This window comes from Manacus candei, unplaced genomic scaffold (genome assembly GCF_025592945.1).
Source record: "Manacus candei isolate 608988 ecotype Guabito, Panama unplaced genomic scaffold, ASM2559294v1 h1tg000086l, whole genome shotgun sequence".
Lineage (NCBI taxonomy): Eukaryota > Metazoa > Chordata > Aves > Passeriformes > Pipridae > Manacus > Manacus candei.
The window spans coordinates 766,859-791,633 of record NW_026138134.1 but is presented as its reverse complement, the minus strand read 5'-3'; the positions used below and the strand labels follow the sequence as shown (position 1 = coordinate 791,633).

At 51.1% G+C, this 24,775-nt stretch overlaps 1 protein-coding gene across 1 annotated transcript; it reads right to left on the bottom strand.

The window, feature by feature from the left end:
- Positions 1-4,209: 4,209 nt before the first annotated feature.
- Positions 4,210-20,324, bottom strand: ADAMTS8 (ADAM metallopeptidase with thrombospondin type 1 motif 8). The gene is given in 10 exon segments (XM_051812413.1): positions 4,210-7,618; positions 8,969-9,144; positions 9,232-9,404; positions 9,724-9,907; positions 10,392-10,690; positions 10,886-11,053; positions 11,915-12,047; positions 12,291-12,530; positions 19,625-20,264; positions 20,266-20,324. Coding segments are annotated over 10 exon segments (2,805 nt in total). The 3' UTR covers positions 4,210-6,885.
- Positions 20,325-24,775: the final 4,451 nt, after the last annotated feature.

Genomic DNA, 24,775 nt, shown 5'->3' with positions numbered 1-24,775 from the left:
AGAGCTCCCGCGCGCGCCCGCCCGGGCACTTTGTTTGTGTCCCACAATGCACCGCGCCGCCGGGGGCGGGGCCTCGCGCGTGCGCACGGAGCGGCCCCGGCCGGCGGGGGCACCGGGAATGGGGGGATGGGAACGGGAACCGGGACCGGGGGGATGGGAACCGGGAACGAGAACCGAGAACAGGGGATGGGAACCAGGGACGGAGTCCGGGAACGGGAACAGGGGGATGGGAACCGGGAACGGAAACCAGGAACGGGAATGGGGGGATGGGGACCGGGGCCGGGACCCAGGAATGGAAACGGGGAACGGGAACCGGGAATGGGAACCGGGAAAGGGGGGATGGGGACCGGGAATGGGACAATGGGGACTGGGAATGGGGGAATGGGGGAATGGGAACGGGGACCGGGACCAGGAACCGGGAATGGGGGGAGGGGAACTGGGAACGGGGACTGAGAATGGGGGGACGGGAACCGGGAATAGGGACCAAAATGGGAACTGGGAATGGGAATGGGGGGGATGGGAACCGGGAATGGGAGGATGGGGACTGTGAATGGGAACCGGGAATGGGGGGATGGGGACTGTGAATGGGAACCGGGAGTGGGGGGGGCCAGGGCTGTGTAACAGTGGGGGACGGTGTCCTAGTGCACCTTAGTGAGGGGTAATGGGGTCCAAGTGAACCCCAGGGTGGGGACAGGGTCCTAACGCACTGCAGTGGGGGGAGAGGAGTCTCAGTGCTCTATAATAGGGGGTAATGGGGCCCTAGTGGACCTCAATGGGGGGAAAGCGGTCCTAGTGCCACATAATGGGGTAACAGGGTCCTGTGGGTGTACCAGCATGGGGGTAATAGGGTCCCAGTGCACCTTAATGGGGGGTAATGGGGTCCCAGTGCCACCCAATGAGGAGTAATGGGGTCCCAGTGCACCCAAATAGTGGGAAAACAAGAGTCCCAAAACCATGCAAACCACCTCCAGTTTGCATCCCTCCCAATGAACTTTACAGTTAATGAGTCTCTCATTAATCCCCCCCCCAATAATTTGGCCCAAATCTGCACTAACTCGGGCTAAAATCGGTTTAATCTGATGGGATTAACAGAACCCCTTCCTCGAAGCCTTGTTTTGCAGTGGGGTTTTTGCTGTGTTTGGGTTTTTTTGTGGTGAGCACTCAGTGAATTGAAGCAGGAAAGAGACTGAACAGCCATGGTCCAAAAATGTTAATCAGCAGGAAAAAAATCTAAAACCAGTCCCTGGAACAGCCATGACAAAAAGAAAAGAAGAGGCCAAACTTCCCTTGCTCTGTTGTGAAAACTCTGGGATTCATTTAGATGATTCCTTGCAAAACTGGGAGGAGAATCAGAGCAGAGAGTTGGACTCTGCTTAATTCCCTTTCACTTCCTCTTATCTTGGCTTTATATTCCCAGGGATCTGTATTGTAACCCTGATACACAGCAGCCTCCTGTTGCAACTCCTGTGTAAAGCAGGAGTAAAATAGAGCTGATTTCAGCCTATTATACGTGTGCAGGGGTTGTTTCCACTTTCATAAGACATAATTTTCAGGGAAATCTGCTCCTGGCTATCCATGGTAACTCCTGAATCACAGAGGATTAACACAACAACCTAAGGCTGCCATCCCTCACCTTCAAAATGCTCTGAAAAGTCTCGATCAAGGAGTGTTTGATGGTGAAACTGTTGTAGATGGAGTGATCTAAATCAACCAAGAGCCAGTGCTGGTTCCTGTAGATGCAGAATCAGATTTGCTTTTTCTCACTGGCTCTGTAGATGTGGTTGTTGCATCTTTAAAATGGTTTCAAAATGATTATTTGTAACCATTTCAGGAATAAAGCATCAGGTGGGAGCAGCAGAGATGCTTAGTCAGTGCTGTGGGTTGTTACACGTGCTTGTATCTAGCTCGAGACTTGCTCTGAGCAGGACACAAGGGAAATCAGGTCCAAACTACCCAAATTCATGTCTGGAAGACATGAAATTCAGCGTGGCCTGTGCCCTCACATCCTCCAAGTAAGGCATTCATACCACCAGCCTTTAAACCTGCTCCATGAGGCCTGGAAATAAACCATAAAACTTCAAAATGAAGGACCACTGACTTTCTTTTTAAGGAATTAATTCATTAATAAACTGATCATTCCTGGATGCAGGAAAGATGGTAGGTTTGGGATCAGAGCACTACATATCATCACCATGGAGGGGCACATCAGCCTCCCCAGCCTGGCTCCAATCTCAGTTTCCTCTCCCTGCAGCAGGAAAGGCTGTTTACTAATAACAGTTTATTAGCCCTCGATACCTGGAGAGGTTCTCCAGTGATTCCCAGATCCATGGCATTTGCTGGAATAAACCAGGGAAGGAGCTGTATTGATTTCCACATGCTCAGGTTTCCCAAGCTACTGGGTTGTCCTTTATTACTCTGCTTTTTCCGTGGAGTTGCAGTTCCTCAGTGAGGAGCTGAGGAGGGTGTTTTATGAGGTGAGCTTTGCAAACTCTAGCAAAATAAGGCTGGAAGAGGGTACGAAACCACCCTTTCAACACATACCTGGTGATGCTCATGCCTGGGGGAGCAGCCTCGGGCATCCTACATCCTCTGAAAGTGCCTTATAAGAGGAAACATGCCCATAAAATATAATTACCCCCAACTGGGGAGCAGCATTATGTGCAGCAAAGGCTGGGAGGATCCAGTCTGTAAATAATTTCCCCCTGATGGAACTACAGAGATGCATTTCTGCCCTCTGGTTTCCATTGCCTCTGGGATACAACTGTGAATATGGTGACAAAGAACTTCCCATAAGATTAACTTCTTGTCCCACAGTTTGCTTTCTTATCACACTATTCTTTTCTAAAAAGTTAAATGATGATGGTTATGTTGCTATAATTAATTAAGGGCTTTTCCCCAGCCTGGTAATATCCTGAAGCCTTTGGCATTGTTTGAAATTCCAATTATTCAACTCCAACCCAACAAAACAACAGAGTGGAAATGTGGGGGAAAAGCCGGGCAGGCTGTCACCTTAATGAGCTGAACCCCAGGGGCTGTCCGGGTGCCAGGGGAAGTCATGTGAAATGAATGTCACACCTGGTTATAAATAGGGTGGCAGGAGTCACTGTGCCCATGGACATGGGGACATGGCCCTTAACCCTTTCCCTTGCCCTCCCACAGGGGTGAACACAGGCAGCCTCTGCAGCATCCTTTTCCTGCTCCATCAGTACATTGGAAATCCCCAATGTATAGAAAATAAACCACAGCTGCTATTCAATGTTAGGCTGGGCTTTCTCCTAGGACAGGGTTACAGGCATCCAAATTACCCTGTAACAAGCTCATGCTTATTCCAATGAAATGGCTCCAAAATCTCCATTGCCAAATCCCAAATTCCAGCCCTCCTGTTGCTTCTGAAGTCAACCTATAGAGAGACAGCACCAAATTCCCACTGCCTATAGCTGTTACATAGTTAAGCCAAGGAGTCAACATCCCCTCTGGTTTAGCCCTGTTTAGGCTATATTTCCTCCTACAAAGTACAAGAATTATCTCTGTGTATAAATAACCTATATGATATCTGTCATATATATATATATATAGGTAAATATAGTATGCATATGTATCTATAATATATATGATTTATATATAGATATAGCCCTGTTTAGGCTGTATGTCCTCCTAGTAAGTACAAGAATTATCTATATGCATAAAGCGATATACTTTCTCTATGTTATGTATCTATAAAACATATGATGTATCATGTACCTATTACATCATGTATATATAAATATAATATTAGCATAGAACCACAGAATTCATATATAATAGAATTTATAGAATATACAGAATAATAGAATATATAGAATAAAATATATAACATAGAATATATAATAGAATGCATTATTATAAAACAGTATGATATAATAAAAGAATATAATACATAACAGAATTCTATAATATGTATTTAGAGATACACTGTACATGTATAGAGAGGAGGGAGGTACTCACAAGGCAACTACAAAACAGATGATTCACAATTTCAGTGGACTAATTTTTGCTTGTGGGTTTTGTCTATTCGCTCATGTATTTTCATTCAGCATCTTAAAACTGAATGAACCATTTATTTAAGGCTCAATAAGACAAGGAAAAAGGATATTTAAGTTATTGCTTCTGGGATAGAGATAAAAATACTATATCCTGAGAAAAGTGCAAATAGAGACAAATGCGAAGAGGTAAAAGGCAGGAAATCCTTTATTGAAAGGGAAAAGGCAGAACCACAAACAGACTGTTTTCAAAATTAAAAACAAATACAAACAAGAGGCTAAAACCTGAAAAATTATAATTTCCCCCCCCCCCCCTTAAAATGCAAGTCCCAAGCTTAATTTTAATTGGATTTGTTATGCTCACACAGTTCGGTTGGTGCTCCAGGGAGGAGGGAGACACCAAAGACCAGAGAGGTTAAATGATGAGCAAAGACATCCCTTCTCTACCCCACTGCAGCTTTTGGAGAGGGGATGTAGGAGCAGCATGTTAAAACACGGTCTTTTTATTTTTTCTCTCTTTTTTCGTGTTTTTTTTTTTTTTCCTCCTTTCCAGACGGCTACTGTACAAAACCAAACAGAAATTTATAATAAATACCTAACCCAAGAGGCTCAGTACATTGCTACAATCCTTCACTGAAGGGAAACATATATATACATATATATATATCCTAGTATATAACTTCTTTGACTTAAATCAGCATAAAGGTTCGTGTTTCTACGGAAGCCTAAGGCAAGAATCCCACTTACTATCACCCAGACCCCACACCTCAACCGAGCAGGGTCCCCATCCTCCTCCTCCTCACTGGAAAAACAGCAGGATTTGCCCACAACAGGGAGTTCTTAGGAAGCTCAGGGATTATAAAAAAACTGGAAGAGCCCCTCGGCGTGCATGACTCCTGTGTGATAAATACAGACAATTTCCTTGGCACTGGCTCAGGCTGATATTCCTGCTCTGTCCTAAATGCTGGTTGTTACACTGGAGAGGAGACACATGCTGGCTTGGAGTTAGAAGCCTCATAGACTCAAAGGGGGAAAAGAAAATAACCCTGCAAGGCTACATGACTTTAACATCCAGCTATTTGTTAGAGCTTAAATTCCTGGAGATTAATTAGCAGACACAGAACACTGCCCGAAGGTAGATCTGAACCACAGCCCAAACAGCTCTGCATCCAAACTCTGCATCTGGCCTTTAGTTTTCCTTCCTTCCCTAAAGAAACAGAGCCAAGCCCTCAGTACCCTCAATCCTGGACTGTAGCTCTCTTGGTTTTGACAGGAATCATCTATGGGAGATAAAACAGGAGTATTTCATATTTTCAGGCATGGCTTTAGGGGATCCCATCCCATCCCATTCCTGCCTGGACAGTGAGGAAAGGGTCTCACATGAGCTTAGCTCAGGCAAAAAGGTTCGCTCTGTAATTACAAATGGGGAAGCTCAGACATCAAAAATTCCAGCCCTCCTCCCCTTCCTATGAGAAAAAGGCAGATCCCGCTGGAAATTCAACATGCCAAAAGGGAAGCCAAGGAAGGGTACGAGAGAGGAGCCTGGAGACACCAAATTGCTTGTGATATCAAAACCTTCCCAAATTCCATCCCCGCTCCCCAGGCACCGGCTGCTGCCAGAACATAGATCACTTTGAAAGGGCAAAGTTCAGGGGCTGAGCAGCCTCCGTGCTGGGGCCAGGCAGCAGCCAGGCTGGGGAAAGGCATCTGGTTGCTTCCTGCTGCGAAAGAAGAGCTCCAGCCTCGCCAGGCTTGGTTTTGGACTGAGAATTGCTCAAGGAAGGCTGGAGCTGGCATCAGATCCGAGCAACTTCAATATCCCAGGAAAGCAGAGGTGGAGAGTGGCATCAGTGACCTCTGGCAAGGTCCTGGGCAAGGACCTCTACAGGTCCTGGGCTTATCCTGCTGCAAGCCAGGTTAGCAAATTAACTCCAAAATTCAAGCAGAGATGAAAAAAAATGAGTCTGCAGGGGCCTGAAAGCAAAGGATGAGAGAGGAAAGGCTGGTACACCAGAGTGTCCGCTCCAGAGAAGGAGTGGGATATTGCAATGGGCATTTCACAGTCAGAGCACTGCAGAATTAGCAATTAATTAATCCTCACAGCAACCCTGTAAGCCAGATCAGGTGTAATTAAGCCTTGGTTTTAAAGCTGGGGAAATGGGGACATGGATGGGGTAGCAGCTCTAGGAATAACTCTGCAGATGTTGGGGGTGTTCGGAGAAGAGGTTTGTCAGTTTGTGGATTATAAATTTAGCAGAAACCACCACGAACACCTCACCTGTTCTCCTGCCTCACTCATGCCATGATCTCGTCCTCAGCTTATTCCTGCTCCCATCCAAACAAGCAATTTATCTCCCAAGTTAACACACAGCTGATAAAACACTTCTCACGCTCAAGGACACCCATGCTGCTGCAGGGAGGGGACGGCAACCCATTCCACACCTTTTGCACAGGGATCCCAATTTTATCAGCAAAGCCACCCACCCTGGATCTCCTTGACCTGCAGCTGGGACAGGGTGATGGCAAACCCGGACTCCACATTTTCTCCCAGTGAACCTCCCAAAAGGAATCTGCAACGACGTTCAGCCACAGCTCTTCGGAAACACCCTATGCTTATTTTTCCCTTTAAATTACAACTTGCCTGTGAGCAGCCAGCCAGAGAGAAAGGAAGAAAGAAAGAAAAAGAAGTGATTCCTCCTCATTTTGCCGCCATTATTCCTCACTCTGAGGTAGACATCAATGGGGTGAGGATGAACCACTGGAGAGTGGTTGGTTGTCTGGTAAGCAAGCCTACGGCACCCTTGCTGTCCTGCCCTGGCATGGTGGGATCCCGCGGCATCCTTGGCTCCGCGAATTCTGGCGTGGCTCAGCACTGCTGCAGGACACAGGCGGCTGTGGCTGGTGGTGGCCCTGGAGAGCTGCATTTCTCCGGGGCAGTGATTTTCCCGGTGTAATCGATGCAAGAGGCATTCCGCGTCCGCACACCCTCACCACAAGTTTGGGAGCAGGGAGACCAGGGGCCCAGGCGCCAGAGAGGGCATGGCATGTCTCCACAGGGCTTTATGTCCTCAGGTTTGAGGGATTTGTCACAGGTGGAGGAGGTTTGACCCTCCACATCCCGGCAATCCACTGTCCGCCGCTGCCAGCCAGAGCCGCATGTCTTGGAGCACTCGGACCAGTCACCCAGGATCCACTGGGAGTTCAGCATAGGGCGGATGACATTGGGCGACTTCTTCTCTTTGCCCTTCTGCTTGCTGAATGGTATGTCCTTGGGGATGAAGAAGGTGTACTTGACTTTTGGTGGGAAGACCTCACTGGCGATGGTCAGCAGCTGCACAGTCAAGGGCTCCGGGAGCTGTCGGAAGCTCTGCAGCCTCTCCAGGGTTGTCATGGAGCCGCTGTATTTCAGGATGGTTCCCTTAATGAGGATGTCCTGCTCCATGGCTGAGATGGCAAAGTCTCCGTTCAGCAGGTACTTGCCCTCAAGGGTCCTCAGGGCCAGGTAATTCCCATCGTGCCGGACCCCGCGGTGGCTGCGCTGCTTGATGTCGATGTTGGTGGCTCCGGCTGGGATGGTGACGATGTCGTTGTAGCCATATCTGCACGGAGCAAAGGGACACTTATTTTCCAAGACTTATAAAGAGAAGACCCATGTAGTGAATAGCACTTGAGATCATGGCTCTGAACCCATCTCTCCATAACCCCAGCACTCCAGAACCAGAGGTATTGCGGATGTGCCAGATGTGAGCTCAGCTGGGAGATTTCACTGAATTAGATGGGAAAATGAGCAATGAAATCAAATGAACAGCCACATGGCAACCAGCCTTAGTGGAAAATTCCCCTTGCTCCTTTCCTTTGGAAATGGGTGAAGTATTTGTGAAAGCATGTCACTGGTGATGCTGAAGGCATAGATATAGAACAGCAGAATAGGAGAGAGCATCTGCACCCTCAGCATCTTTGGAAGGCTTTTGCAGCCACCACTACATTGCGGAAGCAATCCCACTGGAGGACACAGAGGGCATTTCCATGCCAGGGAAGCATTTCCCTGCAAAGCCAGCCAGACCCTATCCCTAGAGCTCCGGAGATAGCACCCTCAAGGCTTCAGCACTGGTGCCCTCAGCACTGTGACTCATGCCGTGGGGCCCCAGGACAGCTTTCCATGTGTCCCTATGGTGGATGCTGTGGTCAGTAATTAGGTTCAGAGTATTTTGTAAAAAAGCTTTTGAGTCAAACTCTGCTCTCCGTCATCCTGGCCTCCCTCACCCTGATCTTAATGGGATCTCTTCTTGGCTGTAGCTCCTGCACTAATCTCCCTTTAGTCAACCGCAAACAATTCATAGGAGGGTGGAAGCCCCATTTCACTAGTTCCCTGGAAGGAAACCATTTAGGAAATCTAATTTGCCTGCGTGAGTCAACTCTCCACATGGAATTGGATGCGTTGGCCTTTTGTTACAATCCTTCCAACAAAAGCCTTAACTTCTGCTCTTTGGCAAAGCGACAGGGATGTTGGGTGAGGGAAGTGTCCTCAATGTCCATGACCCAGGATTCCAATTCACCCCCAAACCCAGGGGAAAGTTTTGAACTATTTATATCACATGTCAGCCCTCAAAGATGTGTCCAACTCCCTGCACAGGGGTGAAATGTGCATTGTAAACTCCTCTGGGCAGCACATTTATGCGCAGTGGTCTTCTGAGCCCATCGTATTAGTTATTACTTTAGGAAATAAACTCAACTTGGCTTGTGTAAAGCTGCCCTGAAACAAACTGAGCGTAAGCCCTGGAGTCTGGGGAGGAGCCCAGGCTCTTGCAATGCCACCTGGCTGAGAGTGCTGGCACAGAGTCCTAATATTCCTAGTCTAGCACTTCAGCCATAAAAGAGGAGAATGAGAGGGGATGATGTTTTTTCTTCCCCAACCTATCCCTGCAGAATCCTTCTCCCTGGTGCCTTACTTGGATCTGTTGAGCGAGCCGGATATTTTCCTGCACGTGGAGCCATTACCACCACACACCCCACACTTGTCCAGCTTCTTGGAGGACCCAACGATGTGATCACAACCAGCCTTGATGCACTGCCCGTGGACACAGATGGAGAGGGTCTCCGGGCCACACAGCGTCCCATCAATCACCTGAGAAAGAAGGATGTAGAGCAGCAATTAGTGGATGAGTTCTGAAATGGGGTACATAGGGGTGATTCCAATCACCAGGTATCTTACTTTGGCCTCAAAGACTTTGAACTCGCTCCTCCCTCGGGCTCTGCAGAAGAGCTTGCACCGGTCCCGAGGGGACACTCCTGCATACTTGGGAACCCACTCCAGGCGATTCCCTTCCAGATCCGTGAAATTGTAGCTGTTGTACTTCTCACACTGCTGCTCCCGAAAGCTCTTCCCTGAAAGGGAAGGAGAAACACAACTCAAAACTGTGGGAAGCCAGCAGGAACCACTGTCCTTGGCCATCAGAGAGATGTGGAAGTGAGCTGAGGAGAGGAGGAGTGAGCTGAGGAGCATGTGGTGAGCATGCAGAGGCGGGTTATCACAGAGAAGAGATCCCACACACTCTCCACCCAGCCAGAGAGGGTCACAGCCCCCAGCAGAAGGCTGTTGCCCCTCCAAATATGAATATTCAACGAAGAGCAGAGCAATCCTTGGTGATGTATTCTGGAGGAGCAGGAGTGGGAGGTGAGTGTGCATTTGGTGGGCACTCCTTACCATCTGGTGGGCACTCCTCAGTGTGGCAGGACTGGTACTTGGTCCTCTGGCCCTCGCAGTAGCTCCCACCATGCTGGGGCTTGGGGCTGTCGCAGTGCCGGTGGGAGAACTGGACGCCTCCACCGCAGCTCCGCGAGCAGGAGCCCCAGGGGCTCCAGGGGCCCCAGCTGCCATCCACTGCCAGCTGCAAGAGGCCACGAGAAAGTTATTGATCCACTCTGAGCTTGTCCATGCCCGGCTGCTCAGTCCCAGGGTGAGCAAAGGTCTGGAGCAACACTAAAATCTCCGCCCAGCCCTGATCCAGAAAAGTACTTTGGCACATACGAAGCTAATACTGACTTCCATCAGTCTGTTCATGTGCTTAAAGTTAAGCTGGGCTTTAAGTCCTTTGCTGACCGACTCTGAAACCGCTGCTAATTCCCCCAGCAGGGCAAAAAGTGATGATTTAATTGCAGATCTGCACTGCTTGTTCTGGGTCAGACTCGTCCGTACCTCGGCAGCAGACTTTATGACCTGGACTTGCCGGTAATAAAAATTAATGAAGGAGAGACATCCAGAAATAAAGCAGCCAAATCCAAAGCCAGTCAAGGAGATGGCAGGGCTGGGGTCAGAGGTTTGGGAATCCCAAAGGGTAAGCCCCGGGCAATCATTCCCCAATTCCCCATTACCTGGGGTTTCAGGGCATCCTGTGGCACACAGCGCCCGTCCCAGCACAGCCCGTTGGCTTTGCAGGGCGTCCCGTCGGCCCAGGGCAAGCTGCCGTTCTTGGTGTGGCAGAGGGGCTCCCCACTGCCCGTCCTGCACCAGAGCTGGGCACAGATGTCCTGCTCTGTGGTGTTGGGGCAGTGCTGGAAGTCCTTCCCGAAGATCTGCTGGCATTGCTGGTCCAGGCTGTACAGGGCTCTTTGACCGGGCAGCTCGGCAGGCAGGGACAGGGCCTCAGCTGGGGCGTCCAGCAGGCAGTCACCTGGGAAAAGTTCACGAATTAGGCTGGAGTTGGACCATCAGGGCTTGGATTGCACCAAGCAGGGCACCCCCAGCCTCCTCTGAGGTCTGGTTTGACTCTTCCTTCACCCCACATGCCCCTCCAGGTGTTGCAGAGAGCCTGAACAATTAATGAAAAGGTGGGTTTGAGTGCTGAGGCTGCTGAGCTGAGGCTTACCATGCCCTCCATCCAGGAACTCGGTGAGGTACATGGCGCTGCAGGGAGACCAGGGCTGGGTCTTGTTCAAGTGGATGAAGAGAGCAGCCATCATATGGTGCTCACCAAGAGGTCCAAAGAGCCGCTCGCAGTTCTTGGAGTCATCATGGGGCATGCTGAGCACATGGCCTGGGGAGCAGAGGGCACTGTGAGTGCAGCCCCCCAGCATCAGAGAGCTGCAGCCCCCCCAGCCCAACTCCTGGGCAGCTGGGAGCATCAATAAGGTACCAAATAGCTTCTACTGCTGCAAAAGCCATTTGCCTCCATAAATCAAAACGAATAAAAACCTGCTTGCTCCATCTCAGTGGTATGGCCCATTGTATGCTGGCCAAAGCAGCACAAATTCATACAATCCCCAAATGGTTTCGGTTAGAAAAAACTTAAAGCTCATCTTGTTCCACCCCCTTTCACTAGACCAGGTTGGTCCAAGCCCTGTCCAGCCTGGCCTTGAGCACTTTCAGGGATGGGGCAGCCACAGCTTCTCTAGGAAAAAATTAGTCAGTGCAGGAATGACAAACCAAGGGAGATATGTGCTTGATTCCACATCTGAGCTCATCATAACAGGTAAATCATGAAATCATTAACATTGGAAAAGACCTCCAAGATCAACAAGTCCAACCTTTGACTGATCACCACCTTGTCACTAGACCAGAGCACTGAGTGCCACATCCAGTTGTTCCTTGAAGATCTCCAGGGATGGGGACTCCACCACCTCCCAGGGCAGCCCCTTCCAATGCTTGACAATCCTTTCAGTGCAGAAACTCTTCCAGAACCAGTGTAAATGCACCAATTTACAACAATTTGGGTACTTCTAACAGCCTTTGCTGCTGCAAACCAGCTTCTACCAGTGCCAGAAGCTCCCCACACTGCCCAAGGTCTGGCAGGTGGTCCCCAGCTGGGAGATGGTGGTGCTGGGCTGTGCTGTGTTATAACCCCTCCCAGCAGCAGGGCCGGAAAAATCAGACTCCCCCTCGGGAAGGGATGTGTTACCCAGTTCATGAGCCAGGGTGTAGGCTGCCTGCAGGCCCTCGTCCTCGATCACCGAGCAGCTCTTGTTGCGGTCGCACATGGTACCAATATCTGCCACTCCCAGCGTGTCGCAGCTTTGGTGTCCACAGAAGTCCTGTTTGTGAGCAGCACCGAGGGGGTCAGGGAGGGGGAAAGAGTCCCACGTTCAGCTCCAACATCTCTGTGGGCAACCCACTGGTGGTCTGCACCCCAAATGAAACCATCCCCCTGCAACTACTTTGCTGCAATCTCCATTTTTTGCATGGTGGGGCATCAACCTCCACGGTCAACCCTCTTCTCTCCCTCCATGGACACCTTGACCCCTCTACCGCCCAGAGCACTCCCCAGGAATGCTGACCTGTCTGGTGAGCAGGATGGCCGTGTCATAGTGCTCTGGGTGCCGGTCGCTCAGTGGGTTGAACCTTTGCTGCCAACTGCAGAAGTTCCTCAGGGTAAGGCCTCCATTGTCTGACACCTCTGGCCCCGCTGCTGCCTCCTCCACCACCAGCACCTTCACCACCACCAGGTTGATGGAGTTTTTCAGGCTAGGGTGCTTGTAGATGTGAGCAGCCATGGACATCAGGGTCAGGACGTGGTTCTGCAGGGAAGGAGTGGGGCAGGCAGAGCCTGGATAAAACCTTTGTTTTGGGGCTCTTTTTTTTGCTCAGAAAGGAGAAATCAGCCTCATTTATGAAGCCCACCACATCCAGAACACAAGTTGATGGACTCAGTGCTGCCTTTCTAAAGTGATGTTACCCTCTAACAGCAGAAGGGATAGGCAGCACAAGCCCATCCCTGCATCCCCTTCTCCAGCTACTGCGTCTTACCTGCCATGACCTTTGCACCCAGAAATCCCTAGGGAGGAATTTTCTTATGGAAAACCTGCGTTCTGTAGAGTTCCCTGCATATTCCCCAAAGCATTAACCCTGCCCTCGCCGCCTCGGGGTGGGAAATACTTCACAGATAACATTTCACTGTTGCAAAACCACCTGTGCTGGTCACAGGGTTTGAACCTGACATCCTTGGTGACAAACTGGGCCCAAAACACTCTGGTAGCCAAGTCTTTGCCCCGCAGCATCCCCTGCTTGCAGACTGGGGTGACCAGGGATTACTTCATATGTCAACCGCGCCAGTGATGTTTACGCTGATGTAAACATCTTATCGGAGCATCGAAATTCCTCCTCTGCTTGGCACTGCTCACAGCCCCGAGTCAGGAGAAAAAAATGCACCTATTACACAACATAGTGTTGGGAAAGAGAAAGTGGCTTCTCTCCTCCCCAGACAGATTACACCCTGCGGTCTCAATTCGGAGCCTAATTAAACTTGAAGGACTCAATGGGAGTCCTCTCTGATGGCCGAGTTTCACCCAAAATTCACCATTCCCAGAGCAGAGTGCTCTGTGTGCTCATCCATCACAATACTGCCAGGACAATGCCACTTTCTTAGACACAAAATGCCATTTTCTTAGTAAATGAGGGAGATGTTGAGAGAGATACAGCATATTTGCTTCTTCCCCAGGGCACCTGTGGCTATTTTAAATTATTCTGCCACATTTTATCCCATCACTGGCAGCTCCACGTAAACAGATGTTTCATTTCAGCAAGATGTATCCCAAGTACTCTCCAGCTCATTATCCAAGGGCAGGCCCCAGGGAGGCTGATGGGAGCAGGGAATAGACTGGTTTATTTAGACTGGCCAGATCTCCCTGACATGACTCACATCCCAGCCCCAAACATGCAACAAATGTCACGGAAAAGTCACCGCTGAGGCAAGAAACCCAGGCGAGATCCCCACAAGTGGCTGCTCCATGAGCTGGGGGAACTGTTTGCCCTCTAGGGGAAATCCATTGGGATCCTTCCTAAAAATATCACAAACCCTTCCTAAAATTAAGCCCCTGAAGATCTAGAAGGATGCTGTGCTGGAGCTGTGCATCATGGGATCATCACTCATTTCCAAGGGAATAAATCCAGCTGTATCTTTTTCTAACCTATTACAGGTTTTCCCAGTTTTTACCTGGGAGCTCTCAGTCCCTATCACAAATCTCCTGGGACGCTGACCCTCACATCCTCAGAGGTACATCCTCAGAGGTACAAGAAACTCTTTTGGCAGTAGGAACAGAGGGACTTGGAAAACATCCATCCATCTTCCCTGTGTCTGGAAAGGGAAGATGGAAAGCGAACTGAACAAACAGCTCTTTAGTGCAGATTAAAAGGTCAAATTCACTTGTTCCACCATCTGGTGTCTATTTATACCCATCCCTGGCCTGTGCAGGCATTGGTTGGGTTTCAGATGGACTCCGACTGCTCCAGGGAGAGCAGCAATCCACCTGCACGGCTGTTTGGCCAAGGGTTTGGAGTCATGGCCAAAAGCAAATTATGGGATCCCCAGGGCTCAGGAGAGGCCAACTGAGCACTTTCGGCCAACAAATGCTGTGGATGAGCTGAATTCCACTCATCCCAACCTCCCTGTGCCTCTGCAAACAGGCTCTGGCTTGATAAGCCACCTAGGAGGGAATGTGCCCTCTCCAACGTTTCCTTCCCACCATGGAGGCTGTGGATGTGGGTGTTGGGATCAGATTCAGGGCAGCATTTTGGGTCAGGTTTGGGGAGCCCAGAGCTGCAAACAGACTGGTTTCTGCCTCCTTGCAAGGCACTGCAGCCCCACAGGCACAAGGAGCTTCCCTGCCATTTCCAACCAGAATCCAGGGAGATCTTGGCAGGATTTCTGTCCAGCTGGTAAACACAGCTGGAAAATCAGCCTCTTACCTGCTCTGGGGGGAGAGGACACCAGTGTGAGCCAGAGAGGGTCACGGAGCATCCCTCCTCTGTCCCAGGTGTCCAGGCACTATGCAGGGTGATGTTCCCACAAAAGCTCCTACCTTGCTTCTCCCCAGCTGCAATCCTTGGTTCCTACTGCTCTCAAGAAGATCAAATTCCACCCATTCCACCACCCACCCCCTGCCCAAAAATGAGGAGGGATGCCTTTTTTCTCACACACCTGCACCACAGCAGCTCCGAAATCTCTCCTACCACAGCACTGCTGGGTCTGGGAGAGCCCTGAGTGAGGTACTGCCCTACAGGAGCCTTCCAGCAGCAAACAGCACAGGCAGAGGGATAGTGAAGGGAAAAATAAATACAAATCAGAGTGAGGGGAACTGAAGTGGTTGCTTTTAACCTCAGAACATTGAAGGATTTCACTTTCTCATATAGGGTCTTGCAAAACCTCTGCTTACATTCCCCTTCATGGGAACCACTCAGAAGCTGAAGTCTACAGAGATCCCCAAACTTTGGGGTTTATTTTTAATTATTATCATTACTTTGGTGGGTGAAACTGCTCCTACACAGACAGTACTACTATGGTATGCACAGAACGATGTAATATCACTGGATCCCAGAACAGGATGGCAGGGAGCACCCGTGGAACACCCCAGCACAACCTCCCTCCAACAGTGTGAGGGGATCAATGTTCAACCCAACCTGGGGCTGCAGGATTGTTTGTTGGTTGGATTTGGTTTGGTTTTTCCCCTCCTTTTTCTCCCTAGAAGCCAGAATTTCTGCAGAGAGGGAAAAGAGGAAAGAAATGCCGCAATTTCCGGAGCACAGACAGATGGAAGGAAGCAAACCAATGGTCAGATGCTGCCCAGTTTTTAAAAAACCACTGGTAAAAACACATTCCAGGCTGTCCCTCTCCCCAAAGCACTGTCTGTGTGCCACCCCCTGGCTCGGGTACCCAGGGGCTGCCAGCTGCCCTTCCAGCCTTCTCCTGTGGTTGGAGGCCAAGAATTCCCTTGCAAAAATGCAGAAGGAAGCCAAAGGAAATGGGGGGCAAGCCAGGGGAGACAGGGCCACCTTGCCAGCCTGCCCATGTGCCCGGCTGCCCTCCTGCTTTCCTAGCTCCCTGCCCATCCCTGTTCTCTTTGCCATAGGGGTTTTTTTCCCACCTTCCTTTCCCTCTTTGCTGGACTGCAAAAGCAGCCATTATCCCTGTTTGGGGCAGGGGAAACTGAGGCACATGCAGACTTTCAGCACCTCTCCAGAGGCATGGATGGAGTAAAACCCCATCCAGAGAGCAGCCCAGGGCAGGAACACTGCAGTTTGGGTTGCTCCAGTGGAAGCCAGCTCCTTTCATGCTGCATATTTCATTCCAAACCCCTGTAACACAGCAGCTGTTCAACATCCCAGTGTGACATGAGTGCATCAGCCAGAGCAATATTTAGGGAAGCTGCCTGGTCCTTCAACCCCTGGCACCAAAGTGGATGCAGGCTCGGGGTTACACCCAGGGGACGAATCCCAGAGGAAAAGCTGGCTGATGGCATTACCAGCACAGGTCCCCCTTTGCAAAGATCCCCTTTAATCCCACCCAGGTTGCCTTTGGGATGGCCTCAGGAGAGGCTGGCTCCTTTTGTCAAGGGATTAAGTGAATTTACCCACTCAAGCTGCAAAATATCCCAAAGCAAGTGGAGGAGCTAGACAGGAGGGGTGCCCTGAGGCTCTGGGGTAGCTTTGGATTTACCTCCAGGATCGCTTTGACAGTGGGAGAGCCAGCAGCAGGACCCTGGCAGTGCCCCATGCCATGCACTCCAGCATCCGTCTGCTCTGAGAGGGAAGGGATTGCAACAGCACTCCTAAAAACTCGTAAATCTGCCTGGAAAAAACACAGGAGTCAGCAAGGAACCCCGGCTTAGCCAGAGTGATCTGATTCTGCCCCGGTCCTCAGTCATTACCAACCCTTGGAGTCAGGGATGGCAGATTCCTCACTTGCAAGATGGGAAAGGAAAGGGGATTGCAGCCATCGTGTTTGCAGAAGAAAGCTTGGAAATGTGTCCCATCTGCACCCAAGAGACTGGAGAAATCCCACCACAGGAATCCCATCTGGTTGCCAATTGGCTGGGGATGCTGTGGCTGGTTTTTGGAACTGCCTGGTGTTTGAGGTGTCTAGGCAGAACATCCCTGAGCCATGGAGAACATCCCTGCAAGTGCAGCCCAGCTGCAGGTGCTCACCCCTTCTGCATGTCTCTAGCCTCAGCTTCCCCTGCCAAAACCCCCACTTAATTCTGGTAGTGATGCTCACAGTCCTTTTCCAAGCATTTTGGGTTCTCTGCAGGAAAAACAAGAAGGATAACTCATGTGTCCAGCCTGGAGCCTCACTCCCATACCTATATAAGTGGGCTCTTCCCAATCACTGCAGGCTACATCCTGCCACATCCTCACAGGATTTAGTGCTTAGCACTGTCCTGCTGTTAATGCCCCCTAAAATACCCCACCCCCTGCAAATCATCAAGCCGAAAGAATGACTAAACCCCTAAATTTCAAGTCTAGTTCTGCTCTCACTTCACCATCCCCTCCTGGTTTACACACAAGTATTGACGGAGGTAGCATTAAGCTCTTATTATCTAAATTAGGTTAACAGCTGAGCTATAAGGCTCAAATTGATTAGAAATAAACCATTAACAGCACTTCCCCAACAACAGCATATTGATTGTAACTTGCAATGCTTGAGTGCATGTTATGTTGGCTCTTCTGCTCGAGCTGTTACAGCTTATGTAAGAAAATAACTGGGAATACAAACGATGCTGGTGACGTTTAATAAATATTTGGTAACTGAAGTGTGGTTACGGGAAGAAAACTCATTATATAAATATGGTTTCTTCTGACTCGCCATTTCTGCTCCCTGGGCATCTCCTAGTCAGCTTTCTAAGATCTCACCAGCATATGCCATTGCTTTTTTTGGCCCCAAAAACGTAGGTATTTAGGGAGAAGTTGAGATGGCTATTTGGTCTCCTGACTTAGCAGTGACTGTGCATTTTTGTTCTTGAGAACGAAAGACACAGAAACATAGCAGGTGGCTTTTTTTTTTTTTTAACTGCTACATGAGAGCTGGTAGAAGTTTTCTCCAAAATATTAAACATTGCTCTGTTCATCCAAGACAAGACCTGCAAAGGTTTTCTTCCCATTCTTGAGAGATGATGCAAAAATATTGCTCCTGGGGGCAAAGAAATGATGGGGAAACGGGAGTCAAGCACGCTGGAGGCTCTCTGATGACTAAGGAGGGAGCTGGGAGGCAGCAGCACCCAGCCCAGGGCTGGAGCAGCCAAACTAGGGCAGGGTACTAGCCTTGCAGCCCCTCTGTTATGTTCACGTGCAGCTCATCCTCCTTCTGCCTTCCCAGATTTACCCAGAGGGTTGTTACTTTTTCCCTCGAGTTCAAACTGGGCATTATCAGGATTTCCCCCACCCCAAATGTATCGCTTTATTTGTAACAGGGTGTAACACCCTCGGGTGTTGCTTTAAAACTATTAGGTTTTAGCTGCAGTAGATGCACTGAAACCTGAGTGATGCTGAGCAGCTGAAATCAGCTGGAGCCCTAAGATTTAGCACTTCTCAAGGTCTACCCTGGCCTGAGCAGGGCTGGAATTAAAACACGGCTTTGTTAGGAGCAGAGAAGCCCCCAGGGGAAGGATAAAGCCGGCAGAAGTGGCAGAGCCCCTGGTTTCAGCTGCCTGACCACTCCTGCTGACCTCCAGCTTCCTGGCCTCCTCTGCCAGCCCACTGCAGAGGACGAGCAGTTTCGGTGCACAATTATCCCCTGCAAAGACCCCAGAACGTTTCAGACCGAACAAACCTGAATTTGGACCCAAACAACCCATCCCTGTAGGGTTCGGGTGGGGAGCTGACTTTGCCAGAGGCATGGAAAACAACCTGGTGCTGATGAAGAAGGCTCATCAACAGCCCTGGAGGTGGGTGTTGGGGGCTGAGGCACCACAGTCTCTGCTCCTGGGGCCTCTACAGAGAGAACTTTTAAGGAGAGGGGGAATTCTTGGCACTGGTGGCTGAGGCAAAGAGCTGTTCCTCCATCTGCTCGGTGCTAACAGGTGGCTCAGGAGCAGGACTGTGCATTACTCAGCTCTTGGTTTATTTACTATTTGGCCCCGGCTCCCATCCAGAAGAGAGTAAAACCCATCGCTTTGCAGCGCCGCTCTTTCCTTGTAGCAGGACAGGCATTAACTCCCTCTGTCTCTCCTCTTTGGGGGCACCAGACTGACAGGACATGACGACGGTGCCCAGCCTGTGCACACACAGGCTCGCTGGGTCTGGGAAAAGGTCCCCAAACATTGACTGAACCCCATAGATCAACCCTGCAGCCTTTGCCTCGGGGATTTACAGTCCCTACACAGCAAAGGAAGGTGGGAACAAAGCCAAGGTCCCCGCACCCTGTCCCTCTACTCGCTCACCCAAGGCGATCCCTGGTGTCCCAGGGCTGGGGAGATCGGGAGGACGAGGGAGAACCCGGCAGAGAGCAGGCAAGGGGGGGATAGGAAGGGGATGGAGAGGTTGTGGGGATGGAGGAGGCGGAGAGGCAAGGGGTATAGGAACAGGAGGGGACAGAGAGATGAAGGGGATGAAGGGATGTGTGTGCAGGGGGGATGGAGCACTGAAGGGGATGGAGGGGACAGAGAGGCAGCGGGGGCTACAGGAATGTAGACGGCAGAAGGCAGAGAGGACGCTGGGATGGGGACAGGAAGGGACACAGGATGCGGGGCGGGAGGGATGGAAGACAGAGGGATGGAGGGGAAGGAGGGGCAGCGAGATCAGAAGATGGAGGGATGAATGAGGATGGAGGAGTGGTGGGGACGGAGACAGGAGGGGACAGCGGGATACAGGGCAGGGGGACAGAGGACACCGCCAGCCTTACCTCCACGTCCTCCCCGTAGAACCGCACCATGGAGGCATCAGCCACCAACAGCGTCTCCACGTAGCGCGCCTGGGACACGAACCGCCTGGCCCTGTGGCGCGGCCCCCCAGCCCCGCGGCCGCTCCCGGCGGGACGCGCTCCCGGTGGGGCCGCGCGGCGCCGCAGCCGGTGCAGGCGCGTCCAGGGCGGCCCGGGCTGGGAGTGCCCGAGCGGCTGCAGCTCGTAGGCCGCCCCGTCGAGAAGGAAAGCGGCGCGGAGGCCGCTCCCGCCGCAGCGGCTGAGCACGGCGGGCGCCTCGGGGCTCCCCTCGACGGCGCCCGCGTAGAAGCAGCCCCGGCGCGGCGGGGGCGGCGGCGGGCGGCGGGCCCCCAGGCGCTGGAGGCGGAGGCGGGGGGCCAGGAACGCGTTGTCGGGGCGGAGGCGGAGGACGACAGCGCGGCCGAAGGCTGCCAGGCGCAGGGCCAGCTGCCCCGACGGCGCGGGCAGGCGGGCGGGCAGCACTGGCTGCGCGTCCCGCGGGGGCGGCGGCGGCAGCGCCCACGCGTGGCACAGCAGCAGCAGGTGGAGAGGGGCCCGGCCCCCCAGCAGCGCCCGCCGCCCCATTCCCGCAAGGCCCCGAACCCCCCGGGCTCTCCCCCGCAGCCTCCGCGCCGGCCGCCGAGCCCGCTGTATTTATACTTTCTCCCCCCGGCTTTGACATAAGAGGTTTATTTTTGATCTCTCGCTGTTCTCCCCACTCCCCTCCCCTGCCAGCCGGAGCCTGGGGGAGGAGGAGAAGTGAAAGAGAAAAAAAAAGCGGCGAAAAGGAAAAAAAAAAAAAAAAAAGAAGAAGAAAAGAAGAAGAAGCAGAGAAAAAACCCACACACACACAAAAAAAACAAGGAAAAAGAAAAGACGACGACGAAGCGGGGCGGGGGGGGGGGGGGGGGGGGGGGAGAGAGAGAGAGAGAGAGAAGAAAAAAACCCCAACAACCCACTTTTGGATGCGATTTGAGGCCAATCAGACGCAGGCAGCCCCGCCTGCCTCCGAGTGTCAACTCCAGCCTGTTGCTCTTCCAGCATTAACCCCTTCTGCAGGCCCAGCTCTTCCCGCCCGGGGTCTGATCCTGCCCAGGCTCGGGGGGAAGGAACCTGGGGGCTAATTCCTCTCCCGTTTCCCTCAGCATCCCTTCTCAGTTGGAAAGCACCCGGCCCTTGCCAGCTGGAAAACATCTTGTTTCAGAAGGTGCCTCCGGAGGTTCCCACGTGCTTCCCATAGCCAGGGACAGAGAGGGCTTTGGGCCCCCGGGGAAAACTCCAACAGGGACACATGTACAAGGAGTTTCCATGCCTTGAATCAACAGCTGGATCCACATGGGGTTTCCTCCAGCTGGAACAAGGCAATGGGCTAAATAAGACTTCTGCAAAATACCTATGAGATTAAAATAATGTAGCCAGCTCTCATATTGCCTTGTTTCTGTTGGTTTTGTTTCTCAGTGTGTGTTGTGCGACTTCATTTACAAAGCCTTCATTCACCCCCTTTCAGACTGAGTTTGAATTCCCATTCGTGTTCTCTTGCAGTGAGGGAAAATCCTACAGGAATATCAAAGTCTCAGGCTGTAAATCCAGGTAGCTACTGTGTGCTCAGCGTGGCAAACACCATAAGAAGGGTGGAAACACTCTGTCCCTGGCTGGGAACTCGCTCAGCCCCAGGGAACAACTGTCTGTCACGGAGAAAGGGAAATCACTTACAGGGAAATCACTACGTATATATTACTCCTTCTTTCCTCTTAAGCCCTCCTTCCCCATTAGTTCATGAGATTCCTGGCCTCTGGAGTACCCTTTGTGCAGCACTGGAATATCTCAGGATGTGTTTGCTGCAGACTGGGGGTTGTGGGTCCTATCCTGCTCCATACTCTGATTTTTGAAACATTTTACAGGGAATAGCACACAGGACCAGGCTTGTGCTCCTTTAACCCTGCTGTGGATGCAACCCAAGGACCTGCTCCTCCACACTGAGGTTTTTTTCCCCTCAGCCTAATCCTGAAAAGATCCAGCATTTGACACCTCAGGATTCCTGGGAAACCGAAGTCTGACCAGGGCTGAGTAATGAGGCACAGGGTTAAAGGCTGCTCTCCCTTTACTCCAGGATGTATTTACATCTTTCTCTCTATTATTATCTCCACTTAAAAGCCACGTCCCTACCTATATAGTAAACACACTGCCTTGGCTCTAAATAGAAGCTGCCCTGGGGCCAAGGCTCTGGTTACTCCTTTTTTAATGTGTGGGGTTTGTGCCCGGAGGAGGGGAGGAAATAATAATTAAAAGTAGTTTCGGATGCTTGTGGGAGACAGTAATACAGATGTGGAGGGGGACACTTCCAATTCAGATGTTGGGTGGCCAGAACACTGCAGGGAGAGGGGAAAGCACCCCCAGGCACGGTGTAGTTTGGTATAGGATATCTCCCCACGGCTGTGTATCCAACGTGTATCCAATGTGTACAGCCCCCTCCTCTCCTGCAGCTGGAACCGCTTCTTCCCGTTGCCAAGCGTGGATTTTCCTCCCTCTACAGCTTCACGGGGCCGGGGAGAAAACATACGTCGTGTTTTAATACCAGAAAGAAAGTGCAGAACCCAATAGTGAGCCCTGACTCAGCCTTCCTCCAACCCCACACCCCACTGAAGGTGCCAGAATGCCCTCGGGCTTTGCCTTCCCACAGGAGGGGAGTCAGGGAGGAGGTGCCCCTGCTCTGAACTAGGACAGGTAAGGCTGCGGGCGACAGGATGTAATTTATTCTTGGCTTTCCGCTCCCGGAGCTGCATCTTTGATCTGGGAGGACGTGCTTGCATCCTAGCTTGGAGGCACCGCTGGTTTTCATTAGCAGCTCGTTCTGCTAACAGTAGCTGGAATTTCTTGCGGCCTCGTCGGCTCGTTACAAACCAGCTCGAAGACGCACTGGGAGGGAGTAAAGCCTCACCTGGCTGCACCTCTGCATCTCCTCCCTACAGAGGACGAGGCACCCCAAGGCTTGTTGGGGTTCCTGCTTCTTAACCCCTTGCAGGACGCGCTGTCACCAAACTCTCTTTTCTAGGGGCCGTCTGAGCATATGAAAGCCATTAACTCCCCAGTCAGTGTGATTTAAAGACCCTTTTGATCAAACAGCTTGAAAACGTCTGCCCCACTCCCCTCTGTGTGTCCCCAGCTCTGCAAAGCCAGGCAGAGGGCACGTCCCTCCTGCACCCTTCCCGAAGGGTTCTCGCCACCGAACACCCGTTTCCCAAGGGACTTTGGGCTGCCAGGATGAGCCCTACGTTGCATTTGCTGTTCCTGCTCAGCAACAGGGAGGATTGCCCCATTTCGGGGGTCTCTGGGGTGTTTTGTTGTCACCTCCTTGCTCTGAAAACGGGTTCACGTCCAAATTTTGAGTGTCAGGCTGAGTTTTAGGTATTCCCGCTTGCCCTCAGCCCAGGGAAAACACTTGGGAGAATTATTTGAGCTATCACTGAAGCAACTATAATCCCCAAAAATGAGACCACTAGATGTCAGTGCCGCCCTACGCTGCTGTGGGAAACCCTAAGTCTATCCCTGGAAATTTTCTGGGAGAGCGAAGTGGTTCTGCAGCCACCTTAAACACCACCTGATGTTAAAACAAGCAGTTCCACTAGTTTTCCTTTTAAAGTAAGGAGGTGGGAGGAAATCTCTCCCAGCAAAGCAGCTGGGTTTTAAATCAGTGTCCAGCCAAATTATGTTCAGTGAAACCATCCTACCTGCAAAGGTTGGCAAGTGGGAGTCAGGAAAATGGTTGCTGGCCTGAGCTTTCCAGGGAAAGGGGAGATTCGGGCTTGATTTGGAGCCAGTGAGTGAATTAAACAGCAAATGTGTCAGTATGAATCAGTAGTCGCTGCCTAGCCCCTTCCCACTGCATGGTCACAGCCACGAGAGGGCCTCCCTGCCTTAAAAGTGGTGGTGATTTAGGGTTTGGTGCCTCCAAACCCTAAGTACCTCATAGAACCCGGGGTTTTCTTCCCCTTCAGGGCAATATTTGGAACCTCACCTAACCCTAACCCTCCCCCACACCCCCCCCGCCACCCCCCCGTGCAGGAGCTCATCCCTGGAGATGGTGCATCAACAGCACAGGAGGTTTGGCAGTTGTGAGAATGGTGCTGGGCAAACACTGATTCTCCTGGATCCCTGAAACATGGGAAAAGCAGATTTTGGGAGGTAGGGACATCCAGGCTGGGTCTCAGTTTATCAGATGTTGATGAAACACTTGGTGCCCTTGATGCTGGAAACATCGAGAGCCACGGCCATTAATTTGATTAATTAATTTGATTTTATATTATTTGAAAGGATTCCATCTCTGATTTCTAAACCATCTTTAGGTTTTTTCTCTTTTTCCCATACTTGTTCTCTATTTTTAATTGCATTTTGATTTGTAACACCATCATTTGTAATGCCTTCAATTCCATTTCATACCTGGATTTGATTCTGTTTCATACCTGGATTTACAGAGCAAGGAGGTGGCACCAGAGGGCAACCTTGCTTCAGGGTGGGTTTGTAGCTCCAGTTGTGTCCAGATGTGGTTGTAAGGGAAGCAGGTTTATGGCTTTCCAAAGTCAAGGGCCAAGTCCTAATTCCAGCACCGCAATCTCCTCCCTGGGGAGCTGCTTCTGTGCTTCTGAGATGGGCCTTGAAGCTTCCAAAGTATCCTGAGACCAGCACATCAACGAAAAGATCCTCCTAAGATCGCCTGGTCCTTCCTCAAGCCCCAAACCTGTGTCTGATCTGGCGTTAAATCCCTCTGAATTTGACAAAGATCTCCAGACCTGCCCTAGAGCTGCTTTTCCTAGGGACCAACCCATAAACAGCTCTAAAAAAATAGGGCAAGTTATAATGAAAATAGTGGGTTTTGGAAGAAAAAATCTCCCCTCCTCCATTTTGCACTCTCATATGGTTTATGGGCTGATGAACATGAATGAACTTCACAATGGTTTGCCTGAGTGATGAGTATCCTCAGCAGCTGGCTTGGGGAGTCTCCATCTTCCCAGGTTTATTCCCCCTCAGTGAATTTATATGTCTTTGTTGCCTGTATTCCCACCATGATCATCCCATAAAGGGAATTAATCACGGGTGGATCCTGTCTCAGGTGGGAACAATACAGAGCTATGAGTC